This window comes from Scardinius erythrophthalmus (assembly GCF_964197995.2).
Source record: "Scardinius erythrophthalmus genome assembly, chromosome: 18".
Lineage (NCBI taxonomy): Eukaryota > Metazoa > Chordata > Actinopteri > Cypriniformes > Leuciscidae > Scardinius > Scardinius erythrophthalmus.
In genome coordinates, this window is record NC_138238.1 from 737,473 (window position 1) to 760,874 (window position 23,402).

Sequence of the window (23,402 nt, forward strand, 5' to 3'; positions counted from 1 at the left end):
TGTCTGCAGGGATTCTGGAGGTTTTGCACTGTGTTCTGGTGGAGAGTCCAGAAGCTCTGAACATCATTAAAGAGGGACACATCAAATCCATCATCTCACTGCTGGACAAACACGGACGCAACTACAAGGTGACTGCAGATACTGTGTGTGTGTGTGTGTGTGTGTGTGTCAAACTCTTTTATGCTCATGTGGTGTTGTTGATTCAGTTCATTTGGACTGTTGAAAGCGATTCACAGATTAATTTCCCAGTGTGAACGTGCCATTATATTGAGTTCAGTTTCTAGTTTTCATGGTTTATTTAGCTGGTTATGATCTTTGAGTTATTTATCTGTTCATGTTCAATACTATCACCCTAATTAAGATCCTTACTGATGATATGCCTGTTGTTATGAAAATTAATTGTTCAGTATTTGCATCTGTTTGATTTTATTAAATTAAATATTTTCAAATTGCTTTGTGGCGTGTCTAGCTGGTGACGATTAGCCTGTAGCTCCAGTTGTCCATTAGCTTGCCTGACGGCGGTGTGTTCGTGATGTTCAGGTTCTGGATGTCCTGTGTTCTCTCTGCGTGTGTCACGGCGTGGCGGTTCGCTCCAATCAGCACCTGATCTGTGATAATCTGCTGCCCGGCCGAGACCTCCTGCTCCAGACGCGTCTCGTCAACCACGTCAGCAGGTACGAGAGCGACGCATCACTTCCTGTCCAGCACTCGCACTCTCTCAATCACTCTAACCCTGCGTCTCAGTGTCCACACTATCCACCCTAAAGAGTATGTGAGATTACAATAAGTGTGTCCTAAAGCATGGTATGTTGAAAAGAGTGTGTCAGAAGTCCCGGATGATCTGCTATTTCCGGTGGATTTTCGAAGTGTGGATCCATGCTCACTATAAAGGCTAATATTACCCACAACCCATTGCGCTTTGGAGGAGGAACTACAAACATGAGCAGGGCCGGAGTGGGGCCACTTTTCAGCCCTGGAGTTCATGCCCAAGACCGGCCCACTTTTTCCACGGTGGAATTCCAAATTAGCACTTTTTCCAATTTGGATAAATGAAGCAACAGTTCAGTTGTTACTATTGTGTAGTTGGTATTAATACCATAGTTCAACAAATAATGTAAAGGTTAAATAATAATTCACTTAGACTTTATAAGAAGAAATTGCGATTTTATATCACACAATTCAGACTATATCTCGCAATTCTGTATTTCTGACTTTAAAAAGAAGCAATTGCAACTTTATTTCACGCAGTTCTGACTTTATATCTTGCAATTTCTTACTATAAGAAGCAATCGACTTTAATTCACACAATGCTGACTTTATAACACGCAATTGCGACTTTATATCTCACAATTTTGACCATCTCGCAATGCTGACTTTATAACACGCAATTGCAACTTTATTTCAGGCAATTCTGACAGTTATATCTCGCAATTCTGACTTTATAAAACGCAATTGAGATTTAATATCACGCAATTCTGACCATCTCGCAATGCTGACTTTATAACACGCAATTGCAACTTTATTTCAGGCAATTCTGACTTTATAACACGCAATTGAGACTTTATTTCACGCAATTCTGATGTATTCCGAAATGTAAACTCGCAAGTGTGAGATAAAAAGTCGCAATTATCTTTTATAACGTTTTATTCTGTGACGCAAACCAGCTTCCATACCTCCTGGCCTCTTCCTCCCAGCCATCCTCCCTGACGCGTACCGTTACGGTAGGGCCGGCCAGGCGCGGTAGGCGCCGGCGATGCCGCGGACCCGCGGCCGCAGTAGCCTACCTAAAACGTTTTGGAAAAGACTGACTGTGGACCCAACCAACTCTATAGTAGGGGAGGGGAGAACTCCCTCACATGGTACAACCCATGCAGAGGCTGCGCGCTGCAGTGTCAGAAGGCGGAACGTGTAATGTTACTAACGTGACATTGAAATGTGAAACAAAAAACAAACGAAAAAAAAACAAAAAAAAATCCTCGACCGGCCCAAAAGTGAAGCGGCCCACCGGGAATTCTCCCGATTCTTCCGATTACCCAATCCGGGCCTGAACATGAGTAAAAACTGTAGAAAACTACAAAACATGGTGAATATGCGCGAGCGGCGGTGAGAGGTTTAGATAGAGGTTTAAGTGACCAATTAAAGTTTAACCTGATAGAAAAATATTTATTTAATGTTATCCGTGTTATATTTCATCTTCAATAACAATGTGGACTTTTATAAAGATCCATTTGGCCATTAACTTTTAAATGCATCATCATACATTAATATGTGGAGAGTCTCCGCATGAAAGACCCGCGACTGCAGATCAACGAGCTTCTGCATTTCTCTCCGATAAACTGGGAAATGAAATGTGGAGGATTTTATCTTTGACAAGATGATTGACAGGCCAGTTTGCGTGACAGGATGATTGACAGGCCAGTTTGCGTGACAGGTTGATTGACAGGCCAGTTTGCGTGACAGGATGATTGACAGGCCAGTTTGTGTGACAGGATGATTGACAGGCCAGTTTGCGTGACAGGATGATTGACAGGCCAGTTTGCGTGACAAGATGATTGACAGGCCAGTTAGTGACAGGATGATTGACAGGCCAGTTTGCGTGACATTATGATTGACAGGCCAGTTTGCGTGACAGGATGATTGACAGGCCAGTTTGCGTGACAGGATGATTGACAGGCCAGTTTGCGTGACAGGATGATTGACAGGCCAGTTTGCGTGACAGGATGATTGACAGGCCAGTTTGCGTGACAAGATGATTGACAGGCCAGTTAGTGACAGGATGATTGACAGGCCAGTTTGCGTGACAGGATGATTGACAGGCCAGTTTGTGTGACAGGATGATTGACAGGCCAGTTTGCGTGACAGGATGATTGACAGGCCAGTTTGCGTGACAAGATGACTGACAGGCCAGTTTGCGTGACAGGATGATTGACAGGCCAGTTTGCGTGACAGGATGATTGACAGGCCAGTTTGCGTGACAGGATGATTGACAGGCCAGTTTGCGTGAAAAGAGGACTGACAGGCCAGTTTGCGTGACAGGATGATTGACAGGCCAGTTTGCGTGACAGGATGATTGACAGGCCAGTTTGCGTGAAAAGAGGACTGACAGGCCAGTTTGCGTGACAGGATGATTGACAGGCCAGTTTGCGTGACAAGAGGACTGACAGGCCAGTTTGCGTGACAGGATGATTGACAGGCCAGTTTGCGTGACAGGATGATTGACAGGCCAGTTTGCGTGACAACAGTTTGCGTGACAGGATGATTGACAGGCCAGTTTGTGTGACAGGATGATTGACAGGCCAGTTTGCGTGACAGGATGATTGACAGGCCAGTTTGCGTGACAAGATGATTGACAGGCCAGTTAGTGACAGGATGATTGACAGGCCAGTTTGCGTGACATTATGATTGACAGGCCAGTTTGCGTGACAGGATGATTGACAGGCCAGTTTGTGTGACAGGATGATTGACAGGCCAGTTTGCGTGACAGGATGATTGACAGGCCAGTTTGCGTGACAAGATGACTGACAGGCCAGTTTGCGTGACAGGATGATTGACAGGCCAGTTTGCGTGAAAAGAGGACTGACAGGCCAGTTTGCGTGACAGGATGATTGACAGGCCAGTTTGCGTGACAGGATGATTGACAGGCCAGTTTGCGTGACAAGAGGACTGACAGGCCAGTTTGCGTGACAGGATGATTGACAGGCCAGTTTGCGTGACAACAGTTTGCGTGACAGGATGATTGACAGGCCAGTTTGCGTGACAACAGTTTGCGTGACAGGATGATTGACAGGCCAGTTTGCGTGACAGGATGATTGACAGGCCAGTTTGCGTGACAACAGTTTGCGTGACAGGATGATTGACAGGCCAGTTTGCGTGACAGGATGATTGACAGGCCAGTTTGCGTGACAGGATGATTGACAGGCCAGTTTGCGTGACAACAGTTTGCGTGACAGGATGATTGACAGGCCAGTTTGCGTGACAACAGTTTGCGTGACAGGATGATTGACAGGCCAGTTTGCGTGACAACAGTTTGCGTGACAGGATGATTGACAGGCCAGTTTGCGTGACAGGATGATTGACAGGCCAGTTTGCGTGACAGGATGATTGACAGGCCAGTTTGCGTGACAAGATGATTGACAGGCCAGTTAGTGACAGGATGATTGACAGGCCAGTTTGCGTGACATTATGATTGACAGGCCAGTTTGCGTGACAGGATGATTGACAGGCCAGTTTGCGTGACAGGATGATTGACAGGCCAGTTTGTGTGACAGGATGATTGACAGGCCAGTTTGCGTGACAGGATGATTGACAGGCCAGTTTGCGTGACAAGATGATTGACAGGCCAGTTAGTGACAGGATGATTGACAGGCCAGTTTGCGTGACATTATGATTGACAGGCCAGTTTGCGTGACAGGATGATTGACAGGCCAGTTTGTGTGACAGGATGATTGACAGGCCAGTTTGCGTGACAGGATGATTGACAGGCCAGTTTGCGTGACAAGATGACTGACAGGCCAGTTTGCGTGAAAAGAGGACTGACAGGCCAGTTTGCGTGACAGGATGATTGACAGGCCAGTTTGCGTGACAGGATGATTGACAGGCCAGTTTGCGTGACAAGAGGACTGACAGGCCAGTTTGCGTGACAGGATGATTGACAGGCCAGTTTGCGTGACAACAGTTTGCGTGACAGGATGATTGACAGGCCAGTTTGCGTGACAACAGTTTGCGTGACAGGATGATTGACAGGCCAGTTTGCGTGACAGGATGATTGACAGGCCAGTTTGCGTGACAACAGTTTGCGTGACAGGATGATTGACAGGCCAGTTTGCGTGACAGGATGATTGACAGGCCAGTTTGCGTGACAGGATGATTGACAGGCCAGTTTGCGTGACAACAGTTTGCGTGACAGGATGATTGACAGGCCAGTTTGCGTGACAACAGTTTGCGTGACAGGATGATTGACAGGCCAGTTTGCGTGACAACAGTTTGCGTGACAGGATGATTGACAGGCCAGTTTGCGTGACAGGATGATTGACAGGCCAGTTTGCGTGACAACAGTTTGCGTGACAGGATGATTGACAGGCCAGTTTGCGTGACAGGATGATTGACAGGCCAGTTTGCGTGACAGGATGATTGACAGGCCAGTTTGCGTGACAACAGTTTGCGTGACAGGATGATTGACAGGCCAGTTTGCGTGACAAGATGATTGACAGGCCAGTTAGTGACAGGATGATTGACAGGCCAGTTTGCGTGACATTATGATTGACAGGCCAGTTTGCGTGACAGGATGATTGACAGGCCAGTTTGCGTGACAGGATGATTGACAGGCCAGTTTGCGTGACAGGATGATTGACAGGCCAGTTTGCGTGACAAGATGATTGACAGGCCAGTTAGTGACAGGATGATTGACAGGCCAGTTTGCGTGACATTATGATTGACAGGCCAGTTTGCGTGACAGGATGATTGACAGGCCAGTTTGTGTGACAGGATGATTGACAGGCCAGTTTGCGTGACAGGATGATTGACAGGCCAGTTTGCGTGACAAGATGACTGACAGGCCAGTTTGCGTGACAGGATGATTGACAGGCCAGTTTGCGTGACAGGATGATTGACAGGCCAGTTTGCGTGACAGGATGATTGACAGGCCAGTTTGCGTGACAGGATGATTGACAGGCCAGTTTGCGTGACAGGATGATTGACAGGCCAGTTTGCGTGACATTATGATTGACAGGCCAGTTTGCGTGACATTATGATTGACAGGCCAGTTTGCGTGACATTATGATTGACAGGCCAGTTTGCGTGACATTATGATTGACAGGCCAGTTTGCGTGACATTATGATTGACAGGCCAGTTTGCGTGACAGGATGATTGACAGGCCAGTTTGCGTGACATTATGATTGACAGGCCAGTTTGCGTGACAGGATGATTGACAGGCCAGTTTGCGTGACAGGATGATTGACAGGCCAGTTTGCGTGACAAGAGGACTGACAGGCCAGTTTGCGTGACAGGATGATTGACAGGCCAGTTTGCGTGACAGGATGATTGACAGGCCAGTTTGCGTGACAGGATGATTGACAGGCCAGTTTGCGTGACAGGATGATTGACAGGCCAGTTTGCGTGACAGGATGATTGACAGGCCAGTTTGCGTGACAGGATGATTGACAGGCCAGTTTGCGTGACAGGATGATTGACAGGCCAGTTTGCGTGACAGGATGATTGACAGGCAATCATGATTGGCCAGTTTGCGTGACATTATGATTGACAGGCCAGTTTGCGTGACATTATGATTGACAGGCCAGTTTGCGTGACATTATGATTGACAGGCCAGTTTGTGTGACAGGATGATTGACAGGCCAGTTTGCGTGACATTATGATTGACAGGCCAGTTTGCGTGACAGGATGATTGACAGGCAGTTTGCGTGACAGGATGATTGACAGGCCAGTTTGCGTGACATTATGATTGACAGGCCAGTTTGCGTGACAGGATGATTGACAGGCAGTTTGCGTGACAGGATGATTGACAGGCCAGTTTGCGTGACAGGCCAGTTTGCGTGACATTATGATTGACAGGCCAGTTTGCGTGACATTATGATTGACAGGCCAGTTTGCGTGACATTATGATTGACAGGCCAGTTTGTGTGACAGGATGATTGACAGGCCAGTTTGCGTGACATTATGATTGACAGGCCAGTTTGCGTGACATTATGATTGACAGGCCAGTTTGTGTGACAGGATGCGTGTAACTAAGCGACAGCAACCGTTAAACCGTCGCAGCTGTATGACGTGATAGTGTGTCCCAAAGCTTGTCTACTCTTCTGCTACACACTCAAAAGTTTGCACTTTTTCTTCACAAAAAGAGTACATACTTTGAGGGCGTAGTATAAGTATGTGAATTGAGACGCAGCAAATCACTCAATCTCTGTGTTTCTCGTTCAGCATGAGGCCCAACATCTTCCTCGGTGTGAGTGAAGGCTCCGCCCAGTACAGGAAGTGGTATTATGAGCTCATCGTGGACCAGGTGCAGGCGTTCGTGACGGGGGAGCCCACGCACCTGCGGGTGGGCTGGGCCTCGACTCAGGGATACGCGCCGTATCCGGGCGGAGGAGAGGGATGGGGCGGCAACGGCGTCGGGGACGACCTCTACTCGTACGGCTTCGACGGCCTTCACCTGTGGGCAGGTAACAACACATCTGCACTTTTCCTTCCTGTTCTTTAATCAGTAGTGTTATTCACTGTTATGCTGTGCTTATATGCGGGTCTTTCAGCTTCATGACAGATTCATGTGTACCTATTTAAAGGGGTGGTTGATTATGATTTCACTGTTCTAACTTTAGTTAGTGTGTAATGTTGCTGTTTGAGCATAAACAACATCTGCAAAGTTACAACGCTCAAAGTTCAAAGCAAAGGGAGATATTTGGTTTCAAAGAAATCGTTTTAAGGACTACAACAAATGTCTGGTAGAGACTACACCACATTCCTCCCGGGTTAGTGACATCACTAACCCTAAAATTTACATAACCCCACCCCCAGGTTAGTGACATCACCAACTCTAAAATGTACATAACCCCGCCCCCGGGAACACGCCGTGCATGTTGAGAAGAGGAAGAGTTGTTGTAGTCGAGCTCATTTGTGAGTTCAGGCTAAAGCTGTCGCATCCGTCTTTTCACATTTATTGCAATACAGTTCATAACACAAATGCAGTATCATGTCACTCTGTAGGCATCGTACAACAGTTCCCACACGAGCGATTTATAGATTATCATGACAGAATATGCTAATTTAAAATAGTTAACTCCACATCAGCAACACAAACTCATCAACTAGCCGTTGAGTCTCATCATTGTCCGACTCCAGTTTAAACATAAAAGGCAGAACAGTTTCTGACATTTTAGTGCGTGTGTGTGAGGTAACTTGAGCTGCTAACACACACACACACACACACACACATACACACACACAAGCTCTTGAAGCTCCGGGAGCAGCAGCTCATTTGCATTTGAAGGGACACACACTAAACGACGCGTTTTTACTGACCCTCAAAAAGGGAGAACTTTAACATGCTGTGCGAAATATCTGTGGGGTATTCTGAGCTGAAGCTTCACACACACACACACTCTGGGGACAACAGAGACTTACTTTACATCTCGTGAAAAGGGCGTTATACCACCCCTTTAACCCTATTTTGGGGACACATTTGTATCCAGAAGTGTGCTGAGAAAACCTAATCATTATCGGCTATAATTATCAGTCATAACATTTGCCATCAAAACCAGTATATAGACCAGTATTGGGCAGCTGAGTAAACGTGTATGTGAGATATCTGCTGATGGTGGTAAAAACAGCACATCACCAGCAGTTCAATGAGCCATAGGCGATGATGTGAAATGTAACATGGTCTGTGATTGGCAGGTTGTGTGGCGCGTTCGGTCAGCTCACCCAATCAGCACCTGCTTCGGGCCGAGGACGTGGTCAGCTGCTGTCTGGACCTCAGCGCTCCCAGCATCTCCTTCAGGATCAATGGCCAGCCTGTCCAGGGCATGTTCGAGAACTTCAACTCCGACGGACTCTTCTTCCCTGTTGTGTCCTTCTCCGCTGGAGTCAAGTGAGTCACTTTAGCCCCGCCCCCTCTGCTCATTGGTCAGTCTGACAGACGGCCCTGCCCTGAACTCTTGTGATTGGCTGAGACAGTTTTGTCGTCTGCCGCTTTAAAGGGATAGTTCACCCAAAAATTAAAATTAGCCCATGATTTACTTTCACTGTCTTTCACTGCCATTATAAAGCTTGGAAGAGTCAGGACATCTTTTTATATAACTCTGATTGTGTTTGTCTGAAAGAAGAATGTCATACACACCTGGAATGACTTGAGGGTGAGTAAATCATGGGCTCACTTTTCATTTTTGGTTGAACTATCCCTTTAAATGCTTGAGCTCTTTAAAGCTGGATGGATTCTGATTGGCTGTTAGTGTTTTTATCCTTCATCAGCTGGAAAATCGTGATAAATCATTCCTCTGTGTTGTGATTAAAACGATTAAAACTTTATAGTTAAGTTATCATTATGGTTCATTATAGTATTAGTGGTTATTGTTGACGTTAACGCTCCTCCTCCTCCTCCTCCTCAGAGTACGCTTCCTGTTGGGCGGTCGTCATGGCGAGTTCAAGTTCCTGCCTCCATCCGGTTACGCTCCATGTTTCGAGGCAGTTTTACCGCGAGAGAAGCTGAGAGTGGAGAACAGTCAGGAGTATAAACATGATCACGGGAGAACACGAGACCTCCTCGGACCCACGGTCACACTGTCACAGGCAGCCTTCACCCCTACACCTGTGGACACCAGTCAGGTACACACACACACACACACACACACACACTCTTGTACATCTATCTTTATGAGGACATTCATTGACACAATGCAATCTCTAGCCGCTTACCCTAACCTTACCCATCACAACTAAGTGCCTAACCCAACCCCTGACCCTAAACCGACCCTTGACCTCATTATAACCTTATCCCTAAAACCAAGTCTTGACCCTCAAACACTTTAAAGGCTCTCAGACACTGAGGACCGGCCAACATGTCCTCACTCCAATGGTCTAAAACTCAAACTGGTCTTCACAAAGATAGCTGTACAAGTACACACACACACACACACACACTCACACACACACACACACACACATTCTCATGTTCTTTGTGCCGTTCATGAACATGTTCAGGTGTGATGATCGTGTGTGTGTGATGGTGTTTCTGGCGTGTAGATCGTGCTGCCGCCACATCTTGAGCGGATCCGAGAGAAACTGGCGGAGAACATCCATGAGCTGTGGGTGATGAACAAGATCGACCTCGGGTGGACCTACGGAACGGTGCGTCACACACACGCCTTCTGTTCCTTTCCTCTGTGGACGTTTCAAACGCTTCTGCTGAATCAGCCAATCACAAACATTTTCATCAGCTGAATATAAATATATGTATTTAGATAATTTAACAAAACTTTCACTTGTTTGGTGTTCTCTGATGTCAGTTAAAAATTACTTGTTGACATGCAGCTAAAGAAATATAATATTTCATTTGTTATAGGACATTATTGTTTATTACTGTTTTTATTTTTTAATTATTTATTTTAATTTGAAATTTTTGTTGATTAATAATCACTTAATTATTAAATGTTATATATATGTATATATATGTATATATATATATATAATTTATTTTTATTTATTCCAAAGACATTGTTTAATCTTTTTATATTTTACTTTGAATATATTTGTTTTTATTTTCAAATTATTTATTTGAATTGTAATTCATTTCAAATATAACATAATTTAATATAATATTTTAATACATTATAATAAAAGCATTTTTTATTTTGATTATTTTCAAAAGATTTATTTTAATTTGCCATTTTTATGATTTCATTAATTATTAGCCTTCACGTGACAAAATAATCATAATATGTTCTTGGTTTTAATTTCTGTAAATAAAGTTGAAGTTCCTGCCATAATCTTTTAATGTTCCTCATTTATTCCCTATAAAATCTGTAAAATTAACATTAAACGTGTATTTTTCTGTATATTATGTGTGTGGAAAACTCTGGGCCTCAAGTTTACTTGTATAGAGCTGTTCAGGATTCATGTTCGTTTAAAGCAGCTTTATATAGAGCGGTGTCTTAAAGCCTCTGACACCGGAGTCTGTGTTCCAGCTCTCTGATTGGTCACAGTGTGTTTACAGTAAGTCACACGGTGTGATGTTAGGGTCTCTCTCTTCACTATGACCCTCTTTCTGATGAATTGAGATTTTGATGAATTTCATCCTGTTATGAGTGCTCAGATGTATAACACACACATGATCCCCTGTTGTTGATGATGCAGGTGAGGGATGATAACAAACGCCAGCACCCGTGTCTGGTCGAGTTCTCCAGACTTCCTGAGCAAGAGCGCAGCTACAACCTGCAGATGTCTCAGGAGACGCTCAAGTAAGCATGTTTATTCGTTTGAGGTCGTGATTTACTAAAAATGACTATTTAGTTATAATTGAAGATGTTTTTATTGAATGGTATTTTATTTTGGGGCAATTTTACATTCATATATGGTTTAACCCTCCGGCTCCATGTTCTGCTGGAAGTTTTTCACACGCAAAAGTGAATAAAAATCGAATTAAATTAAATACCAAAATGATTAATATTAGCATGAACTTAATAAACATAACAGCCTAGTTTTATATGATTTCTGTTTGTTTTTTAGCTGTAATATGTGTCATTATAACTACATCTACAGTGGAGTTTTACACTTTTATCCAAAGCGAATTACATTGTATTTCAAGATACACATTTACATTCTTATCAGTTCTTGCTTTCCCTGGGAATCGAACCCATGATCTTGGTGTTGCAAGTGCTAACGCTCTACTGTTTGAAAGCAATAGCTCCCATAGCTCAATTTTAATTTTAATTAAAAGTTTTAATTATGTGTGTGCATGATTTGATGATGAGTGTGAGAGATCAGATGTGTGTGTGTGTGTGTGTGTGTGTGATGTGGTGATGAGTATGAGAGATCTGATGTGTGTGTGTGTGATGTGATGATGAGTGTGAGAGATCAGATGTGTGTGTGTGTGTGTGTATGATGTGGTGATGAGTATGAGAGATCTGATGTGTGTGTGTGATGTGATGATGAGTGTGAGGGATCTGATGTGTGTGTGAGAGATATGATGTGTGTGTGCAGGACTCTTCTGGCGCTCGGCTGTCATGTCGGTGTGGCTGATGAACGAGCGGCAGAGAACGTCAAAAATCTCAAGCTGTCAGCCAAGTGAGTGTGTGAAGCTTCACCTTATATTAACATGTTTATGTGTCTGGATATATTCAGACTCTGCTGTCACCATCAGACGTCTAGTTAAGCTAACTAGCTCTGGGGTCTCGTTTATAAACGTGTGTACGCCACTTCCCACGCATGAGTTATGATCTATAATAACACACTTGACTGAAGGATGTGTGAGTACACCTGTAAGTAACTCTGATCCTGCGTACGAACATCTGGAGATAAAGCAGTTTAACAACACTGATGATGATCTGAGCGAAACCACTTTAATATTCATTATGAGTATATTTTTTGGCGTACGCCATTTTTGGGTTTTGGGGTCAGATACACTCTTAGTGCGGATCCTACGCACAGCTTTATAAATGAGAGCCCTGTTGTAGGGCTTTCTCAGACCCTTCCATATAGAACCTGCTCTTCTAAGCGTGTGGTTAGTGTTGGTTGATCTAGTGTGTTCGCGTACGGATGGGTTAGCGTGTGTTCTGCTGTCAGGTACGAGCTCTCCTGCGGGTATAAACCGGCACCGATGGACCTGAGCCACATCAAACTGGCGTCGACCCAGGAGGCCATGGTGGACAAACTGGCAGAGAACGCTCACAACGTGTGGGCCAGAGACCGCATCCGACAGGGCTGGACATACGGCATACAGCAGGTCAGTGTGTGTAGTGTGTGTAGTGTGCATCAGACAGGCTCCGTCCCAAACCCTACATAGGTGCTTCCGAAATGTGCACTGCATGGTTGGACTGTTTTAAATGTTGCGTTCAAGTCGTGTCAGAAAGACAGAGTTGAACACAAATGAACGCCACCACAAAGTCATGATTAAAAGTGAGAAACTGAACCTTCATGAAAGGGAAGTGGTGCTGGTCTTCTCTCCTCTATTGTTCTTTATAAGTGTTTAAAAATAGGCATATGAATACTATGGTTTTACATTGATTTTACATTAGGAATGACTCGACTGTGATTTACACGCACTGACAGTGTGAGCCTGAAGCAGTGAGGTTCAGGTCTGTCTGGATCAGGACGAGTCTCTCACACACACGTCTCTGTGTCTCTGCAGGACATCAAGAGCCGGAGAAACCCTCGTCTCGTTCCGTACGTTCTTCTGGACGAGAGGACCAAGAAATCAAACAAGGACAGTCTTCGGGAAGCTGTGCGGACACTGCTGGGATACGGATACAACCTGGAGGCTCCGGATCAGGACCACGGTACCATGAGAATAACACACTACACACACTGCCCTCATCGAGTACTGCGCTCATCTGACATCGATAGCAGGGTTATTATCCTGAACTAAAAGTAAAACCAAAAAAATTACATTTTTATTATTTGAAATTAAATAAAATATAAAAAAACTTATTTATTTCAGCTAGTTGCTACTATTGTGCTAAAATAACTAAAACTAATAAGCTAAAAATAAAAACAACTATATAGATTAATATAAAGGACAAAAACACACAACAAAATTACTAAAACTTACTAAAATTAAAATAAAATAGATAATATAAAATATTTTAAAATTACTAAATAAACTAAAATAACAAATAAAAACTATATAGACTATTACAAGGGACAAAAACACATCAAAATTAATCAAACTTTAGCTAAAATTAAAATGAAAACAGAAAATATAAAATTCAAAATATTACCAGAACTATTATGGTATATCAATGATACTAAAATAACATTTTCATTACTTTAAATGAATTAAACTTTAACTGAATAATAATAATAATAAACTTATTTAGTTTAAACTGAAGTACAAAAATAGCGAAAACTAATAAATAAACTAAAACTTAATAAAACTATATAGACATTTAAAAAACAAAACAAAAAACAATGACAAAAACACAACAAACTTATTGAAATTAAAATTAAAACAAAATATCAAAAGTAAAATCTAAATTGAAATATCAACAAACTATAATAATACATTCATGATAGTAAAGTAGTTCCTTGATGTGTTGTTGTATTAAACATGACTAGCCGCAGCTTCAGTGTTGGGGGCGGGGCTAGAGTCCACAGAGCATTTGATTGGACAGAAAATCTGGTCTTCTGGTGTTTCAGCAGAAAGAGTCTGTACAGTTTGAATGCAAATATCTTCTAAATGTGATTTTGTCATAGTTTTGGAGAACAAGAGATTAATGTGAGACACAACAGGCAAAAACATTTTTCATGCACTGGTAGGGTGACCAGACGTCCCGAAAAATTCGGGACAGTCCCGAAATCTAAGCTGTTGTCCCGAATCCCGAATCCGGCCCTAATTGTCCCGAAAATTATACTAAAGCAAATTCTTGAGTAGTTATTGTCTGATAAAACATTAAAAACTGTCCGTGGAGGTTGAGTCGTCCTGCAGCCAGCCCCCGCCGGCTGCTTATTGGCTGCAGCATCTTTTTCTTTTTTTGAAGTTCAACAAAGATACCGTAGGCGCGAATTAAAATGCATTGATAAGCGAGCGCGAGTTGCCGCAGCCGCGAGGACAGTGAATGAGCAGGCAGCCTGTAAAGGAGTGATTTATTGGTCGCGGCACTGTTTTCAAAAAAAAACTTCGGCCTAATGTCTGATGTTGGGTTACACAAAGCAAATCATCTACACAGTTATTTAGTTTTCTTATTTAATGACCGACAATTTCGTCATAATTTTGGCATAAGGCTTATTAGCGTTAGACTTTACTATAGCCTGAAATGTCTGATTTACGCACTGTTACAACAGTCTTTTTTTTTTTTTTTTGTATGTTTTGCGCAGCTGGTCGAGCAGACGAGGGTCTTCTGTCTGCCGAACGCTTCCGGATCTTCCGGGCCGAGAAGTCGTACAGCGTGAGTGTGGGCCGGTGGTACTTCGAGCTGGAGGTGGTGACGGCGGGGGAGATGCGGGTGGGATGGGCCAGGCCCGGATGTCTGCCGGACCAGGAGCTCGGATCGGACGAGCAGGCCTTCGTCTTCGACGGATTCAAGGTCAAGCCTCAGAATAAACCCCATTACAATCAGAGGCTAGTTGCATTAACTGCTAAGTCTAGTCTTACAAGTTATCTTGAGAACTATAACCTCTGCAGCCACTCATGTCCATCGGCGTCATCATAACCTTCACATTTTTTTCTGATTTGAGTGATCCATCTGTATCATGCTAGCTAAATGTGTTTAACGTGTGAATCCTTACTAAAAGTGCAGTTCTATAACGGCCCGTTGTTAAGATGAATTGTACTCGTGATGCAGCGGTAGTGGAGCGCTCTCAGAGCGAGAAAAAAATCCGCTCCGCCCTCCATTCAAAATCACACCGCTCTGCTCACACTCCACTCACACTCACACTCCGCTCATACTCACACTCCAGTCACACTCACACTCCAGTCACACTCACACTCCGCTCACACTCACACTCACACTCATACTCACACTCATACTCACACTCATACTCACACTCCACTCCGCTCACACTCACACTCACACTCATACTCACACTCACACTCCGCTCACACTCATACTCACACTCATACTCACACTCCACTCACACTCACACTCCGCTCACACTCACACTCCAGTCACACTCACACTCCGCTCACACTCACACTCATACTCACACTCATACTCACACTCATACTCACACTCCACTCACACTCACACTCATACTCACACTCATACTCACACTCCACTCACACTCACACTCCGCTCACACTCACACTCCAGTCACACTCACACTCCGCTCACACTCACACTCATACTCACACTCCACTCCGCTCACACTCACACTCATACTCACACTCCACTCACACTCACACTCCGCTCACACTCACACTCACACTCATACTCACACTCCACTCACACTCACACTCCGCTCACACTCACACTCATACTCACACTCATACTCACACTCACACTTACACTCACACTCCACTCACACTCACACTCCACTCCGCTCACACTCACACTCACACTCATACTCATACTCACACTCCACTCACTCTCCGCTCACACTCATACTCACACTCATACTCCGCTCACACTCCACTCACACTCACACTCCGCTCACACTCCGCTCCACTCTGCTCGCACACTCACACACTCCAGTCCACTTATACACACACTCCACTCACACTCCGCTCACACTCCGCTCACACTCCGCTCACACTCATACTCCGCTCACACTCACACTCATACTCTGCTCACACTCCACTCACACTCACACTCCGCTCACACTCACACTCATACTCACACTCCACTCCGCTCACACTCATACTCACACTCACACTCCACTCACACTCCGCTCACACTCATACTCACACTCATACTCACACTCCACTCACACTCACACTCCGCTCACACTCACACTCCAGTCACACTCACACTCCGCTCACACTCACACTCATACTCACACTCATACTCACACTCCACTCACACTCATACTCACACTCATACTCACACTCCACTCCGCTCACACTCACACTCATACTCACACTCACACTCCACTCACACTCACACTCCGCTCACACTCACACTCATACTCACACTCATACTCACACTCCACTCACACTCACACTCCGCTCACACTCACACTCATACTCACACTCACACTCCACTCCGCTCACACTTACACTCACACTCCACTCACACTCACACTCCGCTCACACTCACACTCATACTCACACTCATACTCCGCTCACACTCCACTCACACTCACACTCCGCTCCACTCTGCTCGCACACTCACACACTCCAGTCCACTTATACTCACACTCACACACACACTCCACTCACACTCACACTCCGCTCACACTCATACTCCGCTCACACTCACACTCATACTCTGCTCACACTCCACTCACACTCACACTCCGCTCACACTCCACTCCACTCTGCTCGCACACTCACACACTCCAGTCCACTTATACTCACACTCCACTCACGCTCACACTCCACTCACACTCTCACTCCACTCACACTCACACTCCGCTCACACTCCACTCACACTCCACTCACGCTCACACTCCACTCACACTCTCACTCCACTCACACTCACACTCCGCTCACACTCCACTCACACTCTCACTCCACTCACACTCACACTCCGCTCACACTCACACTCATACTCACACTCATACTCACACTCCACTCCGCTCACACTCACACTCATACTCACACTCACACTCCACTCACACTCCGCTCACACTCACACTCATACTCACACTCATACTCACACTCATACTCACACTCATACTCCGCTCACACTCCACTCACACTCACACTCCGCTCCACTCTGCTCGCACACTCACACACTCCAGTCCACTTATACTCACACTCACACTCCGCTCACACTCCGCTCCACTCTGCTCGCACACTCACACACTCCAGTCCACTTATACTCACACTCACACTCACACACACACTCCACTCACACTCACACTCTGCTCACACTCTGCTCACACTCCGCTCACACTCACACTCATACTCCGCTCACACTCACACTCATACTCCGCTCACACTCCACTCACACTCACACTCCGCTCACACTCCACTCCACTCTGCTCGCACACTCACACACTCCAGTCCACTTATACTCACACTCCACTCACGCTCACACTCCACTCACACTCTCACTCCACTCACACTCACACTCCGCTCACACTCCACTCACACTCACACTCCACTCACGCTCACACTCACACTCACACTCTGCTCACACTCACACTCCGCTCACACTCCACTCACACTCTCACTCCACTCACACTCCGCTCACACTCCAGTCCACTCACACTCCACTCATGCTCACACTCCACTCACACTCTCACTCCACTCACACTCACACTCCGCTCACACTCCACTCACACTCTCACTCCACTCACACTCACACTCCGCTCACACTCACATGTATTTAAAAATTTAAAAACTGTAATGTTGTTTACTGCAAAATCTGTTGTTTAGTACAAATGCACATATTGCCTGGGCCATATTAAAATGTTTAATGTTTTTATATTATATTTAAAACGAAAAGAGGCAGGTTTGTGTTTTATATATATATATTTTTTTTTTTATAAATAGGCAAACGCTATGTGCAGTGAATATAATCAATACGCGTTGCATGAACCACATTTGTGTGGCTATCATGTTTAAGATTTCTTTAAATGAAAACAAAAATAGTTAGTAAGGTGTTTTATCACATATTTCGTTGCCTAAAATATACACAGATAGCCGGAGTAGCAGAGCGAGCTGAGTGACTCGCGCTGCGTCTGAAGGTGGGCGGGGTTAGGGTTTCCCAAGATTTTCCATGATGAAAGTGACCAATCATAAGAGGGTCAGTGCCCTCCTTGGTTTCCGCCCCCAAATTGTCAAAAGTCATGTAGACTCGAGCGAGCAGAAATCAGCTGAGCGAGCAGAAATCCACTGCGCGAGCAAAACAGCACTCTGCGAGCAGGATTCCACTGTACAAGCATGAGAGTATGCCAGGCGCTCGCTCGCAGCTACCTGTACACCTCTCGGTTGTTGAATTCGTGCGCGAGTACTTTTATCATGCCAGCTGAAGGTTCATTTTTGCGCGTGTGAAATAACATAATGTGCTCGTGAGCATGTCTTACACGCTCATAACATTTGATTAAAAAATGACGCCATACACTCCGCTCACTCACACTCCGCTCACGCTCACACTCTGCTCACACTCACACTCACATTCACACTCACACTCCACTCACACTCTGCTCACACTCACACTCCAGTCCACTCATACTCCGCTCACGCTCACACTCTCACTCCACTCACACTCCACTCTGCTCACACACTCACACTCACACTCCAGTCACACTCACACTCACACTCCACTCACACTCACACTCACACTCCACTCACACGCCGCTCACACTCACACCCCAGTCCACTCACACTCACACTCCACTCACACTCACACTCATACCCCAGTCCACTCACACTCACACTCCACTCACACTCCACTCACACTCACACTCCACTCACACTCCACTCACACTCACACTCCACTCACACTCACACTCCACTCACACTCCACTAACACTCACACTCCACTAACACTCACACTCCACTAACACTCACACTCCACTCCACTCACACTCACACTCCACTCACACTCACACTCCACTCACACTCACACTCACACTCACACTCCACTCACACTCACACTCCAGTCCACTCACACTCACACTCCGCTCACGCTCACACTCCACTCACACTCACACACACACTCACACTCACACTCCACTCACACTCACACTCCACTCACACTCACACTCCAGTCCACTCACACTCACACTCCAGTCCACTCACACTCCGCTCACGCTCACACTCCACTCACACTCACACTCTGCTCACACTCCAGTCCACTCACACTCTGCTCACACTCCAGTCCACTCACACTCCACTCACACTCCGCTCACGCTCACACTCCGCTCACGCTCACATTCCGCTCACGCTCACATTCCGCTCACGCTCACACTCTGCTCACACTCCACTCACACTCACACTCACACTCCAGTCCACTCACACTCCGCTCACACTCACACTCCGCTCACGCTCACACTTTCACTCACACTCACACTCCAGTCACAATCACACTCCACTCACACTCACACCCCAGTCCACTCACACTCCAGTCCAATCAAACTCACACTCCACTCACACTCCACTCACACTCACACTCCACTAACACTTCAGTCCACTCACACTCACACTCACACTCCACTCACACTCCAGTCCACTCACACTCACACTCCACTCACACTCAAACTCACACTCCAGTCCACTCACACTCACACTCCGCTCACACTCACACTCACACTCCACTCACACTCACACTCACACTCCACTCACACTCACACTCAAGTCCACTCACACTCAACTCACACTCCGCTCACACTCACACTCCAGTCACACTCACACTCTCACTCCACTCACACTCACACTCCGCTCACACTCACACTCCGCTCACACTCACACTCCAGTCACACTCACACTCTCACTCCACTCACACTCTCACTCCACTCACACTCACACTCCGCTCACACTCACACTCCAGTCCGCTCACACTCACACTCCGCTCGCACTCACACTTCACTCACACTCACACTCAAGTCCACTCACACTCAACTCACACTCCGCTCACACTCACACTCAAGTCCACTCACACTCTACTCACACTCCGCTCACACTCACACTCCAGTCACACTCACACTCCACTCACACTCTCACTCCACTCACACTCACACTCCGCTCACATTCACACTCCAGTCCACTCACACTCACACTCCGCTCACACTCACACTCACACTCACACTCCGCTCACACTCACACTCCACTCACACTCACACTCACACTCCACTCACACTCACACTCAAGTCCATTCACACTCCACTCACACTCCGCTCACACTCACACTCCGCTCACACTCATACTCACACTCCGCTCACACTCCAGTCCACTCACACTCCAGTCCACTCACACTCACACTCCACTCACATTCACACTCCAAATCCCCTGTACTTAGATGTATTTAATACACATTAACATTAAACATAATGAAATTGCTTTACTAGAACAGGCATTTTGGCACAATTCATAATTAATTTATTTTCCCCGTTACACGTGTGCAGGCCCAGCGCTGGCACCAGGGGAACGAGCACTTCGGCCGCTCCTGGGCGTCAGGAGACGTGGTCGGGTGTATGGTGGACATGAACGAGCGAACCATCATGTTCACGCTCAACGGAGAAGTGCTGCTCGACGACTCCGGCTCAGAACTCGCCTTCAAAGATTTTGAAGTTTGGGACGGTGAGTGACGTGTGATGATAATCCTGCGTGTTGTGTGAAATTGGCACTTTGTTGAACGACAGCTCTAGTTGATCATTCTGTAGTCATTTACTCTCCCTCATGTTGTTCCAACTTGTATGTTTTAAAGAATGTTGGGAAACAACATCAAGTGTGTTGCAGCAGCTGTTCTGTCTCGTTAAACGAGTGTTTCCCGTGAGCATCAGGTGAATGTTGCTGTATCACAGATGAGCAGCAGCAGAGATCAGATCAGTGCCACCTGCTGGCCACTGACACACACACACACATACACACACTGTGTGTTCATATGCGTCAGCACATCTGGCTCATTCTGTGATGTCAGCAGTATCTCTGTCATTTGCGAGAGTATCAGAAACTGCAGTCTTGCTTTAACTACTCTACAAACACTGCTGCTCTTCTTCAGTATGTTCATGTGAAGATACACCTGGAAGATGTCTGGAGATACAAAATCTTCTGTTTTCTGAGAAATGTATTAAAATTAAGTGATTTTTTGTTTAAAACAACAGCAAATATCTGCCAATTGGGGCCGAAAAATAATCGTATGTTCTTTTTTAATTAAATTAGAATTTTTTTGACTACATTGGCAAATATTTGTTATTAAAATTATAAACTCAAATCCTTGTTTTGAAAGAGGGAGTGTGTGTGTGTGTGTGTGTGCATGCATGCGTGCGTGCGTGTGTGTGTGTGTGTGTGTGTGTGTGTGTGTGTGCGTGCATGCGTGCATGCGTGTGTGTGTGTGTGTGTGTGTGTGTGTGTGTGTGTGTGTGTGTATGAAAGAGAGAAAATGTGTGTGTGTGTGTGTGTGAGAGAGAGTGTGTGTATGTTTGTGTTAGAGAGTGTGTGTGTGTGTGTGTGTGTGAGAGAGAGAGTGAGTGTGTGTATGTGTGTGAAAGTGTGTGTGTGTGTGTGTGTGTGTGTATGTGAGAGAGAAAGTGTGTGTGTGTGTGTGTGTGTGTGTGTATGCGAGAGAGTGTGTGTGTGTGTGTGTGTGTGTGTGTGTGTGTGTGTGTGTGTGTGTGTGTGAGAGAAAGTGTGTGTGTGTGTGTGTGTGTGTGAGAGACAGTGTGTGTATAAGAGAGAGAGAGTGTGTGTGTGTGTGTGTGTGTGTATGTGTGTGTGTGTGTGTGTATGTGAGAGAGAAAGTGTGTGTGTGTGTGTGTGTATGTGAGAGAGTGTATGTGTGTGTGTGTGTGTGTATGTGTGTATGTGTGTATGTGAGAGAGAAAGTGTGTGTGTGTGTGTGTGTGTGTGTGTGTGTGAGAGAGAGTGTGTGTGTGTATGTGAGAGAGAAAGTGTGTGTATGTGAGAGAGTGTGTGTGTGTGATATTCCGATATTTGTTATTTTAATCATAAACTCAGAACCTTTGATAATTTCTATATAGTTATTATTAATTTGTAATATTAATTTTTATGGATTTAGTTAACCTGCTTGACATTGTCTTACTCTGCACTTTGTTCCGCAGGTGTGTGTGTGTGTGTGTGTGTGTGTGTGTGTGTGTGTGTGTGTGTGTGTGTGTGTGTGTGTGTGTGTGTGTGTGAGTTAAACCCTGTGGCTTCAGCACTAGCGGTGGTGATGATTGACGTGTTTTCCTCAGGTTTCATCCCGGTCTGCAGTCTGGGAGTTTGTCAGGTGGGCCGGATGAACTTCGGGAAGGACGTGAGCACGCTGAAGTACTTCACCATCTGTGGCCTGCAGGAGGGCTACGAACCCTTCGCCGTCAACATGAACCGAGACCTGACCATGTGGATCAGCAAACGACTGCCTCAGTTCATCCCCGCGCCGCTCAACCACGAGCACATAGAGGTCAGAGGTCACACGCGTGCTTAAAAACAATATTCTAAATGTTCCAATCCAATCTGACTTCTGACCAATAATGCTGCCTGAATCATAATCATACACTGTTGGTTCGTTGGCCAGAGGAGAACTGAGCGACTGAGTCTGGGTTCTTCTCACGAGGGTTTTATCTCCATTTTGTCTCATTATTCGCCTTTGTCACCATTAGCTTTTGGCTTCATTAGTTGGGGACATTTAATTTAATATTCAACAATATTATTGATCTCCTGCATTGACCCCATTATATGAGAACTGAACTGAGCTGGACAATGACATCACGGTTTTCTCCAGAACGGATATATATATACAGTATATATAAATGAACTAAATTAATAACTTTTTTACAACAAAAATGAACCATCACTGAACTTACTTAAGCTGGACTGTAACGCTATTTTCTTCTGGAAACAAACTGTTGCATTATAATAACAATCTGTGTTGTAAAAAGCGCTGTATAAATAAAGGTGACTTGACTTTGAGACGAGCCGCACCATTCTGAGCGTTTACGGGATTCTGTGTGTGTTTTCCAGGTCACGAGGATCGACGGGACGGTGGAGAGCCCGCCGTGCCTAAAGGTCACCCAGAGGTCGTTCGGCTCACAGAACAGTAACACAGACATCATGTTCTACCGTCTCAGCATGCCCATCGAGTGCTCGGAGGCGTTCGCACGCTCGCCCGGCGGGACGCTAGCGGCTAACGGCAGCTTCTTCTCTCCCAAGAGAGATCTGGAGGATTTCGAGACGGTGTCGGACTTTGAGGTCCTGATGAAAACGCCACACAGTCACGTGAGCTCGAACGGGCCCGACAGAGATCGAGACGAATTCAACAACCACAAAGATCACAATCAGGAGAAACCCTCCAAAATCAAACAGAGGTGGATTATACACACACACAGGGGATGATAATGTGTTTGCTAGTGGTGCAACGGATCACAAAATTCACGATTCGGATCATTTACGGTTTTTGTGCCACGAATCAGA

General features: G+C 45.5%; 1 protein-coding gene across 1 annotated transcript in view; it reads left to right on the forward strand.

Moving 5' to 3' along the window:
• Positions 1-23,402, forward strand: part of ryr2a (ryanodine receptor 2a (cardiac)) — a gene marked incomplete at both ends in the record, with an annotated part of 145,215 nt that overhangs the window by 51,344 nt on the left and 70,469 nt on the right. The window contains 14 exons of the mRNA XM_081392676.1: positions 10-128; positions 541-674; positions 6,935-7,176; positions 8,408-8,600; positions 9,118-9,334; positions 9,752-9,856; positions 10,862-10,965; positions 11,708-11,791; positions 12,290-12,449; positions 12,855-13,002; positions 14,540-14,748; positions 20,396-20,570; positions 22,184-22,392; positions 22,953-23,296. Coding sequence (XP_081248802.1) covers positions 10-128; positions 541-674; positions 6,935-7,176; positions 8,408-8,600; positions 9,118-9,334; positions 9,752-9,856; positions 10,862-10,965; positions 11,708-11,791; positions 12,290-12,449; positions 12,855-13,002; positions 14,540-14,748; positions 20,396-20,570; positions 22,184-22,392; positions 22,953-23,296 — 2,443 coding nt within the window. The remainder of the gene's footprint in view (positions 1-9; positions 129-540; positions 675-6,934; positions 7,177-8,407; positions 8,601-9,117; positions 9,335-9,751; positions 9,857-10,861; positions 10,966-11,707; positions 11,792-12,289; positions 12,450-12,854; positions 13,003-14,539; positions 14,749-20,395; positions 20,571-22,183; positions 22,393-22,952; positions 23,297-23,402) is intronic.